Source organism: Brienomyrus brachyistius, chromosome 9 (assembly GCF_023856365.1).
Source record: "Brienomyrus brachyistius isolate T26 chromosome 9, BBRACH_0.4, whole genome shotgun sequence".
In the NCBI taxonomy this organism is placed as follows: domain Eukaryota; kingdom Metazoa; phylum Chordata; class Actinopteri; order Osteoglossiformes; family Mormyridae; genus Brienomyrus; species Brienomyrus brachyistius.
The window spans coordinates 503995-528753 of NC_064541.1; the positions used below are offsets into that span (position 1 = coordinate 503995).

Below are 24759 nucleotides of genomic sequence, written 5' to 3' on the forward strand. Positions count from 1 at the left end.
TTCATCAGCGCCCTTCACCCAACAGTAAATGTCAGCCCTCCATGTGATAAGAATATGAAATCTATCCTTATACTGGTCTATTAAAAGCACCACCAGTCACTGAGCATAATTAAAGCCAATGAAAGGCACACAACAACTTAAAAAACCAAAACACCATGTATCAACTGGGATTTACTCAAATGTAAATCCATTCACAACAATTAGATTTAATTTTTGTCACAATGACATTGGCTAAAGTTAATCTAGCCTCACTCTGGTCTTCACGGCCGTGTGAATTTGCATTGCAGAAGCGTTATTTGTCATTATCCCAAGGAAGATGGACTCAAGAAGGAATGCATTTTTGAAAGTTAGATTTAGATAATGTGGCCAACTGCATAAACATTACAGCTAATTATAATTAGCCAGACTCATTCGTCTCTTTGCCAGCACATTCTTCATTATAAATTTGAGTGTGGAAAGAAAAGGGAAAATAACGCTTTATGATTCAGTCTCTTTAGTTCTACAGCCCCTGAATACTATATTTATACCAAGTATGCCCTGCCAGTGACAACAATACTCCTAAAACGGATTTTTTTCCCCACCCTTTTATGGGCCGGAATACCATAAAGTCTCATCATTACTCCATAAAAAACAATCCACGGCATTTGAAGCATGATGAAAAGAATAGAGAGAAGAAATGAAAAATAGTTATAATGCTTCTAACAGGATGAAGAGGGGGCAATGATTGTGCTTGGACACTCTGTGCTTCTGTTTCTCCTCAGGCACGCACACGTGCAAGCATACATGGACACGCACATATACGATTTCTCTCCCCTGGGAACGTGGGTGCGTGCAGGGTTTGAGCATGGTGTCCTCTGCACCAAGGTGCAAACTGAGCTAACTTGTAGAACGAGAAGAAGTCAGCAACTCTTCCGATTGTTCTAGGAGGGCCGAGTCCCCGGCTAGATTGGGCTCTGGAACCCAAAGCTGATTTCAGATAAAGCATACCCCTCTCACAATGAGTTTGTGCTCACATATTCTCAGCACTACTATATCAGAAACCAGCACTTGCGAGAATTTTGCCGACAATCTAAATTGAGGTCTGTTCGTATTATACATTATTCAGACATTCGTATTGGGAGTTTTTCTCAGCTCATTTTCCATGTTTTAGTTTCATCCAACTGCTTTTCATCTTAGCCTTATAACATTACAGTGGCAGGAACATGGAATTGGACTAGATTTTGCAGAAAGCATCACTCCATTGTTTGGTATTTTATTTTGTGATTTTATTATTATACATGACAAGCCTCCTCACAATACTTAACACCGGGAGGCCGTGCGCCGACTTCTGATTGAATGAATGAACCAGAAAAAAGGCAAGTGAAGAAGAGAGACATGCCAGCACAACAGCTCATTGGCTGGTTAAACATGCCTCGGTTGGTGTGGCCAATAAAGGCCTGGACCTTCAACCAATCATAACAGTCTGATTTGCATGGGCTACATCATGTTTTGTAATTCTTCTTTTTAGAAAACATTCTTGATCTGTGCATTTTGCAACACAGACAGTGACATACCACTGAAACAGATCTCACTAGCATCCGTCAGCGGAATTCTACCCAGTGCCAGAATCTTTTTTTATCAGAAAGAGATTAAAGTTAGTGTGAAAGGTTAATGGCATGTGTGTTCGTGTGTGTGTGTGCATTTTTAAAATCACTGAAACGGACATGTTACCTGGCTATGACAAACAGCACACAACTGACACCCAAGTAAGCCAGCAGAATATACATCCAGATATCAGGCGAGAGCGGGTTGAGGAAGGAGAAAACTCCGGGGTTTGTACCATTGGGCTTCCGGTACAAAATACTTATCCCCAGTGTCATGAAGGGTTTGGAGAAGTCGATGACCTTCTCCCTCACGTAGGTAATAGCCAAAGGAGCCACTGCAAGGTCAGCTTTCTGTGGACACAAAGCAGAGCAGCGGAGAGAAACGGACCATAAGTCATGGGAGGGAGATGCATTAGAGGCAATCCAATTACGGAAACGAGCCCTGTGCACACGAGAGACAGTAACCGCTGCTGGCAAGTCAAAATTTAAAGGCCTTGTTTATCAGTTAAGGAGTGTTGATTTAGCAACTGCTGCTTCAACAGTTCTGCTCCGCGATAAGTTTCTAAGGACGGCCCCTATCCACGGGTATCGAGCGAGAGTGGAGGTGGCCCAGAAGCAGAGGTCACTCCTGGGGGAGGATCTAAGAGAAAACTGTCTCTTCCCGGACTTTGGGCATTTTTAAGGTTTCCCCCCTCAGTCATGTAACGCCTGAGAGCTCATTAAATCTGTGACAGCGTCACGTATCGGAATAGTCAAATATGATTTTGCTAAATAAGAGGTACAGCAATACTGCAGAAAACATGGATGTAACGTGGATTTTAACTTTGATCATGTGAGACTCATATGAAAATGTGGCTCAAAATTTCAGGCTCAAAGTTGAAAAATGATCAGATTATCTACTACGTTAAGTTTCCTATGTACTGACGGAAAACACAATATTTTTGTGTTTTCTATTCCAGTAACTTCTATTCCACGAAAGCATTAAATTTGAATTTGCTCACAGAACTGTTGCCATCTGCCTTTAGGACTGTAATTTTGCAATTATTACATTGTGGGGACCAGATTTCCCCATAATGTAATAAAAACCGTTGGTGCTTAAGTTTAGCACTATGTAGGGGTTAAGGAATTTATACTATATAGAATCCCCATAAAAATATGGATACGTGTGTGTGTGTGTATGTGTCATGTATATATTACATTATGTGGATCAACTGTCCACACAATGTGATAACCTGTTATTCTGATGTTTTGGGATCTACCTTTTCCATCTCCATGAGGAGAAACTCAAAGTTATAAAAATCTGTGAGTGCATTCTAAAAACTAAAAGTCTATCTATTTGGTTACTTATGGTTTAAGTTAAGGCTGGGTAGGGTTAGGGTTGTCATTCTTGGGATTAGGGCTCTAGTGCCCTATAATGGACCGGCATCCCGTCCAGGGTGTCCTCTATGCAAAGTGATGGACTGGTATCCTGTCCAGGGTGTCCCCCAGCCCTATGCCCTGTTATGGACTGGCATCCTGTCCAGGGTGTCCCTAGCCCTGTGCCCTGCAATAGACGGGCATCCTGTCCAGGGTGTCCCCTGCCCTATGCCCTGTTATGGACTGTCATCCTGTCCAGGGTGTCCCCAGCCCTGTGCCCTGCAATAGACGGGTATCCTGTTCAGGGTGTACCCCATTTATTATCTAGTCATTGGTGTAAAGATGGTACTGGCTGGATTATTTCTGCTGATTTGTGATTTGCCTTTGACACTGAGAAACAAATTACAGTAAATCCACTTCACTTCACCTGAACAGCCTTCTTCTTAGAAAAACTTTTGATGTTAAGTAATGAACACAAAGTAAGGCAAGCGTGCTTAAATTAGTCATTCAAAGTTAAAGAGACATTTGTGCAGATTGAATCAAGGGGAGGTTCAACAAAGAGAAACTGTCTGATTAAAGAAAAAAATATATATATTTAGGTCTCGTTTCCACAGTTTGAAGGAATTTGTATTAATCTGAGTTTCATCCTCCTTTACGTTATCATTTGACAAACCTTTAAGGGGTTTGTCTACGGAAGATGAATTGTGCGTGTTCCCTTTTGTGCATAAATCGGGGAATTAACCCACCCACACATTTCATAGGAAACAGGATCCTCTTTCTGTCACGGGTAATTAGACTCTTTCCTCATCCAACAGGGCAAACTGCTCTTTGCGATCAATAACCGATATCTCCCATCATGTGGTGTTGAGCCTGAAGCGAAGAATCAATCTGATTCACACCTGCTTATGCTTGCTCTTCATGGTGAGGCTCCTTACAAATCACACTCAAATCATTGTCCCTACAGTTTACAGCCCATATGCCAGCAATGGTTTTATATAAAAATGATAGCATTTCTATCTTTTAAGAAATGCTTTGGGGCAAAACAGAATGCTCCCCCCCCAGCAATAACACAGCCCACCCATCTTTCCTTCACTATATAACCAACCTAAGGACTGCATTATATTCATTTCAACCCCCTGACTCTCAGATTATGCAGAGGGAGCACACAAATGAGGGGAATGAATCTAGATTTGTTTGCCGATGTAGGGAATTGTAATTCAATAATACCAATTTCTTTGGCTAAAGTTGGTAATTGAGTGGTAATATGATTAAAAAGTGTGGGATGATTCCAGACAAATTGCTTTTCCTCGTGCGTACCTCCACAGCGCAACAATGCAACACGTCAGTTTCAATTTAGGCATTATACAAGCAACGTGATGTAATGTTATTAAACCACTTTGGTTGTAATTTGATTTGCTAAACATGAGGGGACAAGGGATCAGCATCTCAGCATCAAGACTGGGGGTGTAAGTGTGCAGCTGTGGCATTAGCCAGGATGCCACGAGCTTCCCGTAACAGTCGACGAGCCTTCCCTTTACACAGGTTCTTACTGGCTTCTTGTACATCTTACTACTACTGTTAATACTGTTTTAATAAGCACTTTCAGCACATCCCAAGTTCAATGTGTCCCTGGGTAAACAAGGGAGGGGCTTGCGTTGCACTTCTTTAACCAATCACTGTTTTCATTGAATAACATCACCGCATTCATTAAATCCAAATTTCTAAAGTACTTGTTTTATTTCGTGTATGTATGTATTTTGTTAAGAGACACGTAAAATGATAGAATTCAATGATAAACATAGACATAGGAACATGCTTACCTGCAAAGGCTGTACAGAGCAATGTAAGGGTGCATCTTTATTTCATGAAGATGATCATGAAGATAATAATAATAATAATAGTAATAATAATAACAACAACAACAACAACAAGGACTGAACCAGCAACCTTCCAATCACGAGCACAATGGTTTCGCCTGCTAAGCCACACACTGCTGTGGGAACATGAGAAAAAAATGTGATGTCATACGATGAAGACTGTCATCGTTTAAAGACATGAAACGCAAGCCCCTCCCTTGTTGACCCAGGGACAAATCAAACTTGGCAAAATCCAAATGTCCAGCACGGTCATGACAAGCTAATGATTTGTTAACAAACACTTACTTTCCTTAAACACAAACTTTCAACCTGAAAGATCTAAATGCTTCAAAGAAAGGATCACTACTGAAACAGAATCATACACAACACTGAAAGCCTCATGACTATTTCTAGGTTTTCAGCTTATTATTAGAGTAACTGAGACTCACGTGGTCCATGAGCTCCTTGACGATGCCGTTCCACTGACCAGTGGTTTCCTCCTGTGCGCCGTACTTGCCATCCTCAACCAGGCGCACTTCGTAGCTGAAGCCCAGTATGTTAGCAAGCTCACGCAGGAGGTCAATGCAGTAGCCTTCAAAACGATCGTTGCCATACAGAGGCTTGTCTGACTTCTTGAACATGACATAGGGCTCCTCCTGTAGCAGTGGACAGAAAAGAGTGACCAGTCGTGATATGGGCGAGGCTGGGCGAGGCTAGACTCAGCATGACGGCGATGACTAAGCCTAGCTTTTCGGACATTATGGCCAAAGGACACCTGTTATTCCAAAAACTTCCGTTGCCTGCTCACACACGGATATCTGGAAGAAAATCGGTTCTTGGGGGTAAAGAATAAAGATCAACACATGGCCTTTCTGATACTCTACACCAGTAGAAGGTGCCAAAAGCATCGCTTGCCAACAACGGAATAATCCTTCATATCTCTCACTTGTGCTTTCATGCTGAAAGTGACCCATGCGAAAGATTAAATACAGTGATATGCTGAAGTACAGGCGCCAAAGCGCACTGCTGAGCTTTGTGAAGCTGAGGAGATTACCTCTGCTCCTTCAGCCTCCATCTGCCTCCATCTCTCACTCTCTCTACCAGACTCTGCCAAAGCTCATGAAGTACAGTAGATTATTGCAAGCGTTTGAAGGGGGCAGAAGCTTTTAGGCTGAGATATGATGATGTCAAGGCCACACGTTATGACGAGCAGAGATAACGCAAGCTTTTCTCTCGAAACTACTGAAACACATTAGGGCTGCTGTGATCAGTCAACGAAGACAATGACGTCAACATCAACATTTTAAATCGACACATTGTTTCTTTTAAAATTATTTTTATGAAATTACCATTATGATTTCTAAAATGGGGGCGGCATGGTGGTGCAGTGGTTAGCACTGTTGCCTCACACCTCTGGGACCCGGGTTTGAGTCTCCGCCTGGGTCACATGTGTGTGGAGTTTGCATGTTCTCCCCATGTCGTCGTGGGGTTTCCTCCGGGTACTCTGGTTTCCCCCCACAGTCCAAAAACATGCTGAGGCTAATTGGAGTTGCTAAATTGCCCGTAGGTGTGAGTGCATGGTGTGTGAGTGTGCCCTGCGATGGGCTGGCCCCCCATCCTGGGTTGTTCCCTGCCTCGTGCCCATTGTTTCCGGGATAGGCTCCGGACCCCCCGCGACCCAATAGGATAAGCGGTTTGGAAAATGGATGGATTTCTAAAATGTTTCAATCCAATATAACAAATGCTTTCTTTTAATATCACTATGTAGTAGTTAAAATTATCATAAAACAGAAAGGTGGCAAAGTTTGATGGCATACCACAGTGGCAGTGAAGCGAAAACACACAGGCGCTATTCTGGGCGACAGACCCTACCATAAGTATTGTCCATGGAAACACCAGGATTTACCAAAACAGTTGCATGCGGCGTGCTCAACTAACCAAATATAATAAACATAAGGGTAAACCATATTTATGCAGAGTGACAGCTTTTGGGCGTCGAAATATGCATTTCATTAATATTTTAAGTGTCCTACTAATTTGCTTATAGAATTGTGGGAGAGAATAATAGTGCCAAAAAGCCAGTGTCCATTATCTAAAGCCCTGCAATAACATAGTCTGTTGTCGTCAAAATAAAATTTACTTAAATTAAATGGTCTGCTTGATTTTCTGGAAGAAAATTAATCGTTTATATTAATGGATTAATCAGTAAAATAGTAATCCATAGAAAAACTGTTGGTAACGGGCAGCCCTAAAACACATATACTTCGTAAAACGAAAGTTATTCATTTATTTGCATACTTATTTTCTCATGAAAAAACAAAAAAACGAATAAGAGAACTGCATTTGAATCCTTCTGAGGTCTATCTTACAACGATATCCTGGGCTACAGCCAAAGAATCAAGCATGTATTGGATATTCAATATGGTATTGATCCTATACACGAGACACAGCAATAGTGCAAATGGGTCGCTTGCAATGACAGATAAAAGTAAATTAAATCACCACCCAGACAGCCACTCTCACATTCCATTTGCATATTTATTACCAATAATACTGCAAAGGGACAACTCCATCATAATATTATTTGTGCTGAAGAGAATATGACATTTATAAGCACACAAACAACCACCTGCACTATTAAGAAAAAGGTAATGTATATTTCTGGGCATTAACCCAATAACCCGAACAAGACCAGTAAGCACATAAGCAATTCATCCATCCTTCTTGTAACTGACAGTGCCTTACAGGTCACAGGAGGAGGTATATGCTAACCCATACTGCTTAAGACACATGCAGAACAGAGCAGGCAGATATCTTGGATGGGACATCTTCATAGGACACATACTCACATTCTGTTGTCAGTTATAAATGAATGTCCTTGAAGTGCAGAAAGAATCTGGAGAGGACATACAACCTCCACGCAAGTACCAATCGAAGCCCAATTACTAGAGGTATGAGGCAACGATGCGATCAGCTGTGCCGCTGGCTACTCCAGTAGAGGTCTGATCCCATAGCCTTTCCAACAGGCAAAAATGTTCTCACAACTATTTATCGTTGATTGCTCAAGTATGTAATAAATGGCATGAAAATGAGAAAATATTTTTTATTTTGTAGAGGAAAAGCATAGTTTGCTAAAGCAGAATTACATGAGTCGAGTTTTACAAGAAAATTACCAGTCCCTTAACATTGCTTAGCAATTAAAACATCACAGACAGTAAACAAATTTAAACCAAATCCATCCAATCTCACAATACCAATTTCCAAAGACAGCAATGCTTTTTCTATACAGAAAAATTCCTATGGAACTCACTACACAGCAGGAAATTTATTTTGTTTATTTACTGGCAGATAGTATAAGCCAGAAGCGTATACCTGAAATATCCTAACTGAAGCAGAAATTTGTAATGTGATATAAGGAAGTAAATACCCTAAGACTTGAACTGCAAGGGGATCCACAGAACAACTGAAGACAGACTGTGTACATCAAATGTTTACCCTGCTTCCACACCTTGAATAAAAACAGAACACTGTGGCACAGGGGCAGACTGGCAGCAGAAAGTAGCCCGGGAATTGGGGCGGTGGAGGGGTGTAGAGTACCATCTCCTGTGATCGACCTGGAAACGTGCCGAAATCGATCAAGGGGCTGGGCATTCCTGGTATATAGGCTATATAATGCCAGGGAATCCCTGGTATATAGGCTATATAATGCCCGGGCAACCCTGGTATATAGGCTATAAAATGTCGGGGCAGCCCTGGTATACAGGCTATATAATGCTGGAAAATCCCTGGTATACAGGCTATATAATGCCAGGGAATCCTTGGTATATAGGCTATATAATGCCGGGACAACCCTGATATATAGGCTATATAATGCCGCGCCAGCCCTGGTATATAGGCTATATAATGTCAGGGCAGCCCTGGTATATAGGCTATATAATGTCGGGGCAGCCCTGGTATATAGGCTATATAATGCCGGGGAATCCCTGGTATATAGGCTATAAAATGTCAGGACAGCCTTGGTATATATAGGAGTGGCTGAGAAAGGCGAGGTTCAAGATTCAAGGTATGGACCTTGATTACACCCTCAGGGAGGGGAAAAGCTAACCTGCACATCCTGTGATAAGACACAGAGTAAGCAGTTAGTTACCATGCACACCAATCAGGTGTTTAGTTACCTGTGGGGAATATTAAGGGGATCCAGGATGTAGGACCAGAAAGTGGGCAAGGTCACTTATTGATTCTTTCTTTAAAGAGCAGCTCAGACTGGGCCATACAGGCTGAGAATGTGAAGGCTGACACTGTCATAGGGGAAAACACAGCTATGGGGGCTTTGAAGAGTATAAAGGACACCAAAGAAAAGGTAGATAAAAGAAGGGTCAAAAAAGAAGAATAAGGCATTTCCAAGAGACACTTAAATTAGCAAGGGAGAGACTACGAAGACCAGCCTGTGCACATCCCTGATCATCACTGATCAGTAGATCTTAATGGCACAGTATTTTGGGACCGGCATGCATGGAGGAGTGCCACAACATGAATTCAGAGCCTCTATCAGATTCTATCGAAGCTGGAATCAGTATGCCAACAAACCTTATATTCACAGACGGCATAAAAATAAGCCATTAGAATAGTAATAATCTTAGCAGCACCGTAACCCTGGACATATCCCAGACACCTCAGTGTACCAGGACCAAAAGGAGAATCCATGTCTCCTTCAGGACACACAGGAGCATGTCCTCTCCAGAACAACGAGCGCATGCTTGATCCCCGCTGTGTTTCTACTTTCATGCAGAGGCCCGCTGGATACTTTCCTCTCCAGCTCTATCAGAAAAACAAGATCCTCTGAATAGCTGGAAGTGGACTGGCTCTGTGTATCTGTGTTGTCATGGCAACAGAGGTGCCATGCACTGACTAACCATGACCATGGAAGTATCACTGTTTTATACAGTAGCGCACAGCTTTCGGCTCTGGTCACTTCATTACATCAGCTCATGAAATAGCCATTTATGACAAATCTGAAGTATATCCTTGATATTTCGTAAAAATGGTTCAGTCCTAAATTAGCCTCAGCAAATTCAAGTAACCATAAACAAACCCAGAGAACATTCACTGGAAATAATAGAATGCTTGTTGTTTTCAAGTATTTTATATCCACAGGAAAATGACAACATAAAAAAATACCGTAAAATGGGGCAAAAAAAAAACAAAACCAATAAAACATCAATAATTCTTTAAGGGGAAGTTAAACAGTCCAGCATTTCTCCTGGTGATTCTGCTCTATAAACACCAGGGTCTCCCAGAATTCTGATCACTGCCCTAAACATGATAGATGGGGTGAGGGGGGCACTGCCTCTATTTCTGACCTAGTTTGAGAGGAACCTGCAGAGCAGAATGGAGCCGGGGGAGGCATGAAGGGTCGTGGACGATACCAAGGACAGACCAGTGCTATTGACTACCGGGGATCGTCATGCCAGATAGACTGCACTTGGCAGAAACTTCTAGCTTGAAAACTCTGCCAAACAACCCCAAATGCCTGAATGTGCAATATTTTAGGCTCCCCTGCTATGATTTGAGCCTTTAGTGTACTAGAAATCCAGAATTTGAATAACTGTCAACTCAATCAGGAGGGCCCTCACTCTTGCCAATTAGGACACCAAATTAATCCGTCCTATGTTCACAGATAAAAGAGCACGTAGAACTCAGTAACCAATAATTACATTATTTGGTAATTATCAGTAGCTAAATTGCCCATAGGTGTGCATGTGTGAGTGACTGGTGTGTGAGTGGCCCCTGCGATGGGCTGGCCCCCCTCCTGGGTAGTTCCCTGCCTCATGCCCATTGCTTCTGGGATAGGCTCCGGACCTCCCGCGACCCAGTAGGATAACCGGTTTGGAAAACGGATAGTAATTATCATACGTGGATTTTTATTTCCATTACTTTGACGAAAGAGGGAGCTTTTTTAATGGGCTACCCTCAAATTAAGCCCATGAAAACATCACAGCCTTTCGCTATAATGAAGCGAAACCTTGCATCATGTCAGAACTTCTCCTGTTACAATAGAAAAATACAAAATGCGTTTCCACTTAGGTTTTTTTTTTTATTTCTCTTTCGAACACAATAAACCACCAACACAGGGATATAGCTGTAAGCCACTCTCCCGGTCGGGAATGGAACGCAGATACATCCAGACATGGACCTCCATCACATGGTGCCTCCGTTCAAAGGTCATCAAAGGTCATATAGGAGTCTTATTCCAGACAAACTGATAAGCTAGTAAGCAGGCAGTATAGTTATCATTGCGCTCAATTCCACATATTGAAAATTACCATCTCATTCGGAGACTGAGCAGAATGCATACGACCACCCTCCTGAAAAACTAAAGGCATATCTAAATTAAAAACAAATCTAATTAAAACAATAAGGCATTTGTTTTACTCAGGAGATACATTCAATAACCGCAAAATTATCCTTATCCTTCTCAAGTAAATTGCACAATAGATTATATGTCTCCTTGGAAACAAATGATTTTCAACCATTTCAGTCATTTTAAACATTCATTTTGGTGTTATCGATCTCTTCTTTTCACATTGTGGCGTTAGCAGGGCAAAAAACACCAACTCAACAGTGTGACCGGTCACAGAATCAGTTATCACCCACAAATACACTACAATACAAATCCTAAACTTTTATGTGAGCTAAAAAGTAAACGTTTCACCAGGAGAATTCTGATATTCCACAGTGAACTTAAATCTTGTTCATGGAAACAGCCTGCGCATCTGAACAGGAGGAACAGCAGGTGAAGGGTCCTAATATTTCACACCATAGTATCTATATATTATAAAACACTTACAGCTTTCCATGTAAGAAATTGTTCTAGCTAGATTAACGTTTAGTCAGGCCAATCTAACTGAAGGCTAGATTTTCCAACGGTTTGTCCCGCTCAGAATGGGGGGGGGGGGGGGGGCCCAGGGCACAAGGCAGGGGTAAACTGTGGATGCCAGACCATCACAGGGCACACACATGCTCAAGCACACACTCTCCGTCATACCCTGCTGGCTATTTAGAGAAGCCAATTGCTTAACTGCTTTTCTGGACTTCAGAGGGAAACTAGAGAACCTGGAAGAAACCCGCAAATGTCACACAAACACATTTGCTTGCACATTTCTATGGGCAAAACCCCAATCCCAATAATGACAACCATAAACCCCTAACCAGGTCTAACCTTAACCAGAAGTAACCAAGCATACCAATATAATATACTTTCATATACTTCAATATACTTACACTTTCAATTTTTTGAATGCAGTCATAGATTTTTATAAAAATTGAGTTTCTCCTGTGGGGACCCAGAAGGTGCTCCCAACAATGTCAAAATAACAGGTATTTACCACATTGTGGGGACATTGGAGTTAACAGGGACTGAAATCCCTAATCCAGAAGGTGTGAGATAACCGTACTACCCACTGCGTCACTGCGGAACATTTAAATGGATACGAATTAGGTGATTACTCTTAGTTTTTTTTTTTTCATTTATTTGACTATTCACCTAAAGGAACTCACACCATTAACAACTGTATCTCTTTACCAAGCTATTGTAAAGTCAGGCTGGCACAGAACACAGCACCTCATTTGTGGAACATGAACATTCCAAGCACTAATACAGGCTCCTCAGCACTATGACATCTAATGAAACAGGGTACGCTTGTTCGAAAGAAGAGTCTTCTTCAAATGAAGAAGCAAGACCACAGTAGCAGGGCTCATGTATGTGGATTAAAACATCACTCATGATTTAAATCTGACTCTTATTCTCAATTTTTATGGTCTAATATCTGTAATGCCTTGCATCACACCTTTATTTTGTACTTTTATTGATCTGTGAGCTCAATCTGTGCTTCTGTGTTTCAGGTCATTAGCTCTGGGTCATGGGGGTCGTATGTAAATATGCACCTTTAGGCAGGGTTCACACACAACTCTTACAAAAGCCTGATTCAAGCGGTATGAATCCAGTAACAATAAATTGCTGAAATATGCAGACATACATTTTTTACAGGCAACAGTCCTTGCCCTGTCTCCTTACAGATCCCAGACATGTTCCCAATGATCTTCGTAATTTTTGTTTTGTTCATTCCTAATAATGACGACGTGCTCAGAATCGGGGAACCCAGCTTGCTGTTTTCCCGCAGCCCATCAAAATATATTTTGCGGAGAATACCGACACAATAAAAAATTCATAACAAACCTGAATACATTATTTATTCATTTTAAGACGTTTGCTTTCATCATTTCCCCTCTCTCTCTCTGTCTCCTTGTGACACCTTTGATCCTCAGGCGCCTGACAGTAAGGATGTAAATTTGTACACCTTAATGCACCTCGATTGGTGACTGATAGATTGCACAATGGGAGTAAATTAAAGCCTCATATCAAATTCAATTAATTGTTCCTCGTGTCTAGCATACAAATTGTTTATACATGGAAATAGACTCCTCCCTGAAAGAGGTGAGCTTGTGAGGTTCCCCTTCAGTGCCTCCAATCAGTCTCAGACATGGTCCTAAAATTGACAAATAGTAGGAATGCCTTCAGAATGTTCCCCTGTGGTCTGGTCTCTGGTTTACACAATGGCTCCATTTTGACTTCTGTATTTACCCTGGAAAGAAACAGTTACCTGACAGCACTGGACATCCCACGGAAACACAGGTTTCCATTCATATCAGAGCTGTTTAAGTTTAACTAAACCATAGTTAAGTAGTTCTCCTACATACCGTGGAAGATAAATTCCTCTCTAAACCTGAATATTACCCACACTTTTCATGGTTAAACTATCACACTGTGTATATGCATCTAGTTCAACACAGCAATTACTGGAATGTGTGATCTCAAATAATAACTGCAATTTTGTATACAATATGCATGGAAAATAGAGGATAAATAATGACAACCATCAATTTTATTTGATATCATTGTTTTGCCTCTTTGCAATGTAATAATGGCAGTACAGATGGCTTCCTATTTTGTCATTATGACTCACATCCTTTCAGTACCTCGGCGATGAAAGGCAACACATTTTGTATCTTTGGGCAAAAAAAAAAATACCAGCAGTTCAGAGAATGTTTTTCTTAAAGCTCCCATTTTGTAATCATTTTCAGGATAGCAAACTGTTTTCGTATTTGCCTGCTCTCATTATTACTATTATCAGCATTGCTTTGTTTTATGTCTTGTTTATTGAAAATAATATGTTAATGTTAATCTATGTGAAAATGAAGTGGTCTTTGTATAAATTACACTGGTAATAATGAATGAACCTATGAAAAACACTGTTTTGCATTAATTTTCAAGTCCTTATATGAACACATGATTGATACCGGAAGGTACCATTGCAGTTTTTTTGGTGTTAATGCAGTGAGTATTTTAAACAGTTCTGGTCAATTCTCTTTCTGAAGTTCTGAAGTTCTTAAAAGTTACCTGTACTTTACTCTGTTGGATCTAGTGACAGTAACTGACTGACAGATAGGAAGGAGAACTTTAGACTGTGAAATCTTATTGGATTAGTCAGTTAGTCCTACCTGAATTCATTCCTACTCATACTGAAAAGATCTGTCCTGCATCCGTGGAAATGGACAGTGTTTTGGATGGAAGAGCAAAGTAAAACAGAGTACTGAGACCATACAGCATTCACATTTTCTAGTAAATGTGGTCATTTTGTAATATAACCTAACAATCGAATAAAGAAACCACAGCAGATAATTAGCATTGACAATAATTTATAATGGCCTTTGATTAATCAGAAACCTGTTAAATTCCATAAGATTTTGTGTTTTAACGTCAATTCCATTTTTTTTGTTTAGATTATGCAATTCCATCTGTGCTTTGCGCATTGCAGAAATCAGTTCTCTACATGTCTATATTACTCCATTAAAACAGGTACAAGAAACAATTCAACACGAACACACACAGACACACACGCACACACACATCTACGGCGGTGTAAACAGCGGTGCAATTTCCACACAGTGAAAGCATGTTTTGTAGTGACTGCCTTGGTGAATGGATCTCATGAGGGTAGAGTAATGCTTTGAGAGAGGCATTGCGTGCACATGTGCTGTTTCTACAGAAAACGGTTCTTTGTTTTAAGTGTATTCCTGGTAAAAGCCCAAATTTCTTCTACATATATTGGTTATCTTATAGTCTTTTTTTCCTGTAACTGTAACAAAATAATTTTTTTTATTTATATTTTGAATACGTAATGCTGTTACACATATTTCTTTACTTCCCAGCCGGGTGACATCAGCATAATATTTGGATTTCTGATTTTATTTTTCACATGATCTTATTTTTGATTTGCATGCACTCTTTATGAAGGACTGGTATAGAAGGTCAGGACAAAGAAAATGCATTTACCAGAATGGTGGACACAACCAGTGACCTGTTGGATAAGGAATCGGTGACGTTGGTAGACTTGCCCTTCTGGTTCTCAGTCATGTTCAGGCCACTCGGGGGGTCCCATGTTCCAATCTGTGGGAAGTCATACAGTGCTTACATAAACAGTGCAAATCCAAGCACCAGGCATGCAAAATACAAGTATGGTCTGCCTTTCTTCACATGGACCACAGAATGTATCTGAGTACAGAATGTAAGTTTCGTGCACTTGTATGTTTGCTTTGAAAACTCTTATAATCTGTGTTTTTAAAGAACATGGATGTGATTCAGGCCTTTTATCAATAAAGTTTTAACGGTTTAAAGTCTTAGACTCTGCATCATTCAGTTATTTGCAGATAATTTGTTTGTAATTGTTCGTCACTGCAATCTTAATGTTGCTCCAAAAGTTACCCCCCCTCCCCCCACCCGGTTCTGCAGTCTATGATCCTACATCATAATGAAAGACATAATATTCTAGGATAGTATAGATAATAGTGATGAAGAGTCTGGGGGTGTCATGGATTCATACCAAAAACAAACACCAATACCCACCACCCCTTTCATATTAAGGGAGGAAGCAGGGCCCTCAGCCACATGCTTTTATCTAAACTGTCACGCATGACAAATGTGCTGAAGTCACAACACACTCTACAGCCACGAGCACAGAGGACACTCATACTGAATTATATGGTATATTAGCAAATATTTAAACAGCTGTCCCAGAAGCACAAACTAAATTTTACATTTTAATTTAACTTCTGAGGCTGTCTAAATAGGTGGCACTTCATTCCTCCACCACTGGTCACATTCTACTCTCTCTTTAAAGGTCTTCCTTTATTAAGAACATCCACCTCTGATACATATAACCCAGAAAAGCTTTGGCGTCTGAATTCTGTGTTGGTTTTGCACACACACACACACACACACACACACACACACACACACACACACACACACACACACACACACGCGCACTAACAACCTCCCACGGCGAAAGACCCAGAAGTGAGCTGAGGAGTGCTGGTGAACATCGCTGGCCACCTCCCAGGGCAGGGGGATGACGGTTATGAGAAGCCCACCCTGGCTGACCTGAGGAGAAACCTTTGGCTCTCAGGATCCTCTTGTACAGAGTCAACAGCCCTGGGACTCTCAGCAGCCTTGGTGCTGCCTTGCAGATCATTTTCAAAGCAATAAACTCAACTGCCAAACAAAGCACTTCAGATGCCTTCAGAAATGTTTAAACTGTAGTTTGTAATTGCAAATCAACTCTTTAATTCAGCCTCCTTGAACCTGGAGGGCTTCTAAAGGGGTTTTTATTAGAAGAGTAAATTATTCAGAGAAGTGTAGAGGCACGCACAGTCGTGGGGGGAGGGGGTGGAGGTGTGGATGGGGGGGGGGGGGGAGTCACAGACTGCAGAGGAGCAGGCAGCCCTCCATCTGGATGAGCCGATTCCCCCTGCGCCTCCCTGTCCGCATGCGTGTCTGCCCATCTCCGCTCCTCGCTCTCAGACACACAGAGCACGGACAGCCATCACCACGCTCCTGCGGTACCTTCTCAAGTCCCTCCTCTTTCAGGCTGATCACGTCCAAGTCAAAATCGGTCCTCAGGCCGTTGGTTTTGTTGAAAGTTATCCGTCCTGTCAAGCCTTCCCAGTGGGCCTAAAGGGGTGGAAAGGGCAAAAAATAATCCATAACAAAGGAGCGAACGAAAGGAAAAATAAATACAGTGCTTGCAAAAGAGAAATATTAGATGATTATTCAATAAAAAAATCACTATTCACCTTCAAGAAACTGGACAGGATGAAATATATTCAAGGTCACAGATAACTGAGAAATGCCCACAGTGAACACAAATAATGCATAGGGCTAATGCCTAACCATCGCTGAAGCTGATTTCTGATACGGATGAGATTGTGGCGTGACGTGATCGATGCACTGTACCTCTTGAATGCGAGACCAGTTGTACTTCATGTAAGCACCCTAATATTTAAACACCATCACTGTAATTCACTGTCACGGAGACTGGCCATTTAGCCAAATTTTTTTTTGAGTAGGACGATCAAAAGTAACCTGATTCAGCACAAAGCCAGAGGCACAAACAGGGGCAAGCAGACGCTATTGGAGCAACTTTAAATGAACGCATCTGCCAGATCTGCATTAAATGGGAAAGCAGGCATTGATCCTGCTCGCATACCGAGAGCAGTACACTTAGCACAGTGTGATATGTTCAATCAGGAACCCGCACAAACAGTGTCATTTGTCATGACTGCTTATACACACTGATGCGCTGTCACTCAAGTGCACAGAGATCTCATCCATGACACATGACCTAAGCCACCGTCCCTTCAAGCATATTAAAACATCTCTGACGGATCCTGACATACAGCTGCTGGATAAAGAGAATTCAGGCAGCAATTTTCAGTTTGTCTTTACAACAGTGGCAATTTATACCGGATTAAGGTACAAAGAATATGATCTACATTACATAGCAATTTAAAAAAATGGTGATCAGTGATTTTAATCACATTTCCTTGCACATTTACCCCTGACCTTTGACACTACAGCAATGCCAAGTTTAGAGAGATTAAGTTAAGCTTTTACTCTAGATCAGTGCCTCTGTGGGTTAGCAGTCTGGGCCTGTGGCCGGAAGGTCATTGGATTGAATCCCACGGTCAGCAGAGTAATCATATTGGGCCCTTGTGCAAGGCTCTCGACCCCCAAAACTGCTCTGGGGCATCAGAAATGTGGCTGACCTTGTGTTCGGACCACGTACCTCACTCTCATAGGAGAAGAACACGGAATATGTGAAAATAAAAGCATTCCTATGAACCTGTACATGTTCAAATGGCATATAAAGTATCATTATGCTGTCATGACAGGATGAAAAGGTATATGGAAATGGCTGAGCAATATGCCTACATGTGCTGTAATGAGAACTTGCCTTTGGTAACAGAAACTGCAATTCCTGTGTTAACTCAGAGGGTCACAGGTACACTGCACAGGCCGGGGTTTAAATGACAGTGCACATCGGAGTCTGAGGTTTATCTAGGACTCTGCCACACCTCAGGAGATTCCTGCTTACAGTGTGGGGGGTGGGGGCAGCCGGTAACTGCTTTTGTGTGCGACAGCGCAGAACCTGACTCCACTTGTCGGGCATAGAGTTCAGCGCTACTGGAAGAATCGTTACAAAGGAACTGAGAAAACTTTCTACCGCCGGGAGAAATGGCAGCGAAAATAAGAGATTGGAGATTACTTCTGCGCTGGTTCAATGCCGAGAACTATTGTGCTTTAATGTGTCACACACTATCCTGTGCCCCCCCCCCCCCCCCCCAACACACTCTGTGGCTCAGGTCTTAGCGACAATCTCCTGATATACTGGAGAGCAAACACTGAGGAGGTTTATCATGCCTAAATATAGGCTGCACAGTCCCGCGCTTAAGTGATGGGGAGGCTTGGATTAGCTGTCCCACTTTCCAGAATCTGGCACGCTGAACAATAATTACTGAAGATTAAGATAAATTAGAAGTTCTCTGTGAGACTAATTTCAAATATACAATATCCTGGACTGGGAAACGGAAAGCCCTGGAGGAATAATATTTGCACACATTCTAACAAGCACACATGCGCAGGTGTACACACAAAGATTCTTTATAAATTGGCTTTTAGAAATTAAAACCCAGAATTAGAACTACTACACAGAAGAAAGGCAAGAGATAATGTCTCCTTTTCTCTTCAAACCGAATAGTTTTATTTGCATGGACATAAAAATTGCTGCACTACCACTTTAATTACTGTTATTTTTTATTTCAAATAATACAATCAAAAGTAATTAATGATGAAGGAAATTATTAATAAACATTCTTATTAACTCGCATTCTTGCTTTCATTGCATGTGCGTCCACATGCGTGTAGGGACACATGCATGCTCCTGAGTGGATGTACAGTCACTGTACACGGGTACACTGTACCCGTCAGTGCGTGTGTGTGTGCGGCCGGAAAGAGTTGCCCCCGTACCTCTTTGATCAGCGCCATGAAGCGATTGCCGAAACGCCAAGGCTTGTGGCGGTTGCACTGCAGGGAACTGACCGTGATCTGCTGGGACTGCTGGACTGCCACAGCGACGATGTGGACAGCATCGTACATGAGAGCCGCGTCTGTCTGCAAACACAGAAAGCATCCCATTAGTCTCCTTACAATTATAAGTATCACAATGTGTTAGTCTGTAGACCACCACTCTGCCTGCAAACACACAAAGTGTCTCATTAGTCCCTTGACAGTTATAAGTATCACGATGTGTTAGTCTGTAGACTACCACCCTGCCTGCAATCATAGAAAGTGTCTCATTAGTCCCATTATAATTCAAACAATCGTAACATGTCCAATTGGTCTGTAGACTACCACCCTGCCTGCAACCACAGAAACTATCCCATTAGTCCCAATATAGTTTAAACCATCTTAATGTGTTGCATTAGTCTGTAGATCACTCACCTGTCTATGACCGTAAAAAGTGTCTCATTAGTCCTGCTACACCTAAAACCATCATCATGTGTTTCATTAGTCTGTAGACCACCACCCAATCGTTCCAAGAGTGGTGGCAGCTTTAGGTTTCGGAATTCTGTGCCGTTTGTTCATCCTACAAATGTGTCGCTTTAAGAAATAAGGAAAAAATAAAAGCCCTATTTTGTAAAATAATCCCTATATTTAAGATCTTAGAAAACATTAATAATGTTTTGTTTCAGTACAACCCTGTTAAAAATCTGTCATGTGGAAACGTTTTTGGCACATTTGACAGTCGTCTAGCAGATTACTCATCAGCACTTATTTTTTATGGAATACTATATTTTTTCACCATTCATAGCAAAAAGTGGATCTGTGTATTCATACAACGCCATGTTTGATCAAGTTCCAATCCTTAAATAAATTATATAAATTTGCATAGTAATTAGGACTGTCCTTAGAGACGTCCTACACATATAAGTGTGGAGGGATTTTGGCATACAGAAAACACTGGATGTCCAGCATCATGGACCGGAAAAGGCCTCCCTCATGCCCAGCCTATAGTGCCTGAAAGCTGCGTGCGCAGAAGCAAAGCAATTAAAAGGGAAATGGAGTGACTCACCCCACTGGACTGAAGTACTGGATTAAAGTTTCCCTAATTTTGCCGTGTGATTCAATAATAAGAAGAGGGAATGAAGGCACTGTCTCAGACCCTTTTCAGATTTCCTCGAAGGACAGCGCAATCATACACTCCATCCTGAGATCCTCCGTTAAAATCATTTCTTGGACCTATACTAGTGGAAGAGAAGCTCTTCGTTGTAATAAAAGCCATTAATAACCCCTGCCAATCCCACCTAAGGCTCATTAACCTACGGACGATGGAACGGTTCCCCGTACTCCTTAGTGACACACACAGCCCCTCCATCAAGGCTCCGGTCTAGGTTTACCCCGGAGGGTCTAGTCATCGGCTGACAATGGCCCCCAGAGGGTCTGTCTGTCAGTGTGAGAGCCTAATTGTGTTTTTGTGAATGTTTATGCAAATGTATTGGTGTCAGTGTCCATGCCTGTTTTTGTGTGGGTAAATACACTACTACTTGTTTCTGCTGGTGTGCATACAGCACACCGGCATGCCTATGAGAGTGTTTGTCTTTCCGATGCCTTCCTCTCCGAGTGTGCAGGTGTACGTCTGCACACAGCCCAACCAGCCAATTGCTCACTGCGCCAACCATTTCCTCGACCACCACTTCTAGGCCCCCGTCAGACATCTGCGTCCGTCAGTCACCACAGTAAGACAGTGTCGGGTGGCAGCTAATGGTCGAAGGGTCAGACTACGAGACGAAAGAGCCATCCTGTGCCGCGTTAGCCACACAGTTTAATGAGCTATGATGGCTACTTTCGCTACCGAGAGGCACAATGCCGCACGTGGGAGGCAAACACAAATCAGCTACCCCATTCTGCTAAACTGCCCCAGGCATGAATCGGACGTCCTGTTATGGCTGCTCACGCAAGCGCCAATCAGCGCCTTGCATTGCACAGAACTGTGAAACAGGCTAATCTGCCAGCCCGCTTCTCCGAGCTGCCGGAACTATACAGTGCATTCCGTTAGAGGAGGCACGGAGAGGGCCAGTGGAGGCCACACAGGAGCACAGCACACAAAGACCACACAAGACCTCACTGGCGGCCAGCCCAGGCACTGCAGGCGCAGCTGCGTTCCAGTTTACCGCAGCGCTATTGTCTGAGAGGCCCTTATGCATGCTTCTGGTAGCCAAAAGCCGATAGCAACAGCTCACTAAGCACTAAAAAAGGACCAACACAAGGCTCTCTGCAAAGCTGAAAGGCAGTAATGACTCCATTATCGGCCAGCATATTGTTCGAAAGCTGCACTTGAGCATCAGGCAGTTCTGCACAATGGGGAAAGTTTCACAGTTCCCTCGTCCTGGATACACCATCAGCACACACCTCTCAGTGCCGGGTCATACTTCTGAGTACTGCACGTAAAGTACAAGTTCTGGATATACCCGACACTGCCGGACATAACCTTCCCCGTCTCACCAAGCACCATACAAGACTAATAGAGGTAGGACATCAAAAGAGAGCACTATTATAGCAGAGAATATATAACAGCAGAACGAAATGAGCACAAGATACTTGCCTATATATACATGCATTATATATAGATGATATGTGTGTGTGTATATACATATACAGTATGTATATATATATATACATATACAGTATATATATATATATATATATATATATATATATATATATATATATATATATATATATATATATATATATATATAGAGAGAGAGAGAGAGAGACTAAATTATGGACAGAGGTGCCTCCATTCTGCTGTTGTCTCACTCCATAAACACCTCATTAAAATCAATTATGTCACCACCAAACAGAATTAGACCTAAATGCCTCAAAAGCCACATTTCCCTTGTGTCGGCTAATATAAATATTTCCCTGATACTTTTCTGTTCGCACTCCCCGTGTCTCGTTTATCACACAGCTGTGAACTCAGAGAGAGCTTAAGCCAATCTCCTAACCGTCGACTGACTTCAGTCATTTATGAATTGTTGTGTACGTGCTCGCCTGTGGCTGGCTCCGGTCCTGCCTGCCTGCTCCGGTCCTGCCTGCCTGCTCGGGCCGCGCTCCTTCTTCAACTGCCAATTAAAACTAGCAATGCCTTTTGCAATGATTATGTTTTTCAAATGCACAAAAATGTGCACACACACACTTCCTGTTCAGCATTGCTTTTTCAATAAATTTTAAACGGTTTTTAATTTAGCCGAGTTCGGTACGGAAAGGAAGGACCACCTGACCGGGCAAAATTTAAATTACTGCTGAAATTCAAAGAAATTGAGTTTGTTTCCATTTTTGTTTAGATTTTTTCTTTGCATGAGTCATGGGACGACTCTGCTTGTACCCATCTGAGTATTGGCAATTCGTGAGATGCTTGAAATTTTGAGAAACAATCCGTCGCGGCATCTTGGTGTTTACTCGCGAAGGCGCTCGATCCCCGGAAACGCCACAGTCCGTCACGGTGCTCTGGCTCCTTTGATTGAAACATAAACAGCCTCAGCAAACCTGGCCGACGGGGGGGGAGGGGGGGCTGCAAACGATATGAACGCACAGCTCCAATCCCTCCATCGCCTCACGCCGACCCTCTCAAGCGAAGCCCAGCGAGAAAGAGCTGAGAAAGCATTCGCTCTTCTTGAGAATAACGCGCACCCAGGCAGAAGCTGCCTACGGTTGTCTGCTTGTTTGGATTCTCACACATTATTGCCGTTTATTCAGAAGGCGAGCCAGCAGCTGCCGGGATTGACCGTGTATAATGATCTCAGGTGACACCTAGGCTGTGACACTGTCAGACCTAAGCAATCAAGAGAAGAAAATGAAACATTTGGATACACATCACATTCTATACTCACGAAACGTTTCTAAAAAAATCCCATTGCAGGTGCATGTGCTGTAGATTCAGTTTCTACACTTTTAATGACTTAAGTTGTGCCATATATTAATCTTTCCATGGTTCCATCAGTATAGTGAAAATGTTTGCTTTTTCCTGTGACATTTCTACTTATATTCTGATTTCAATTGTACCTTCATGCAAGTTCCTTACATGATTACAGCTATGGCTTCAGACAAATATATAGATATATTCAGACACATATATCTACATAAATAGACAGGCAGGCAGAAGTCAAAAATAGTATCAATAGTAACCAGGTCAAACTATAATACCAGTAAAATGCTCAAATGTGACGCTGTTCCCACTGCATGTGTTTTAAAAGAATGACTCATTTGCCTTTTTCTGCTTTTACCGGATCTACAGTTTGGTCCTGGATCTGTAGTTGATCAGGAAAGATTAAATCAGCTCCAGCAAGTCAGATTTTCCCATCATTACCTTGGACACCTCTTTCTTTTTTTCATTTTCATTCCATAGGGAATTTCAATGTGATATTGTTCTGGCATTAATATTGGAAAAATAACCTCACCTGTCCAACAGAGGATGGAGCAGGGAGAAGATCTCTGCTGTTATAACCTCTGCCAAAGACATATATTACTGTAAGATGATTTATGGTATGATTTTATAGATGATTTATGGTATTTATGTATTTTAAAAGACGACGTGATACTGCCCGGGTGGTGGGAGTGCGGAAATAGCACAGCGTCACATGCATGTCTGCCTTAAAACCGAAATAGCTACGAGCGCATGAAAGACATGAGATTTTCTGTGACGGCTCAGGAAAAAGCCCCCAGGATCCTGGGCTGAAGCTCGATGCACAGACAGTGCTGCAAACACACACGGCGAGTCTTCGCGGAGCTCCGTGCATCTCCAAAGAGGTTGACTGCGTAGACGGCCACATGAACAGGCCCTGCAGACATACGCTGCGGTAACATACAGTGATAGTGGAGCTGACTGCTCAGGGTCCAGTGCAGACACGACGGCGAGCATCCAGAAGCAGCCTGCACAAACAGCACCGCAGCAAAAAAAAAAACAAAAAAAGAAAGAGAGGAAAAAAAAAAGTTTTGCTGTCAAATAAGCCTCAGTTATTGATGACAGCAGCATATGGCCACTGAATCAATAAAAGCACGAGAAGTCTGTCGCTTGAAACCGTTACCGGGCCCGTACTTTAATTAAAAGCATAGTTATGGATGCAGATTACTGCATAATGCTAGGCTGCCATGTTTTTTTTCCCTGATTGATTTGCAGTGCGGCGGTCGGCAGGTGATGCGCTTCAGGTCTGGGGAAGGGTCAGAGAAGGCTGGGCTCAAATAAGAACAGACAGCAAGCCAGTCAATGTCAAAGACGCCTCTCAGTGGCTCCAAAGTCCCAGGCGACTGTCCTGCAGCGCTTCGGAAAACAAGGAGACAATAAGGAATGGAGCAGATCTCACTTTCCTCCGCAGTTAATCACAGAGAGCAAACACAGAGGAATCTGTAACTGGCAGCAAGGACGTCTTTTATTCGAGGTGGAGGGTTCTGAGATGATGCCCAGCAGAACACAGTCTTCTTTAAGCGTAGATTTCCCTTTTCACCT

At 42.3% G+C, this 24759-nt stretch overlaps 1 protein-coding gene across 1 annotated transcript in view; it reads right to left on the minus strand.

Moving 5' to 3' along the window:
- Nucleotides 1-24759, minus strand: part of grik2 (glutamate receptor, ionotropic, kainate 2) — a 142101-nt gene that overhangs the window by 36094 nt on the left and 81248 nt on the right. Inside the window, 5 exon segments of the mRNA XM_049027148.1 lie at nucleotides 1711-1934; nucleotides 5245-5451; nucleotides 15189-15302; nucleotides 16758-16865; nucleotides 19221-19364. Of these exon segments, the coding sequence (XP_048883105.1) occupies nucleotides 1711-1934; nucleotides 5245-5451; nucleotides 15189-15302; nucleotides 16758-16865; nucleotides 19221-19364 (797 nt within the window).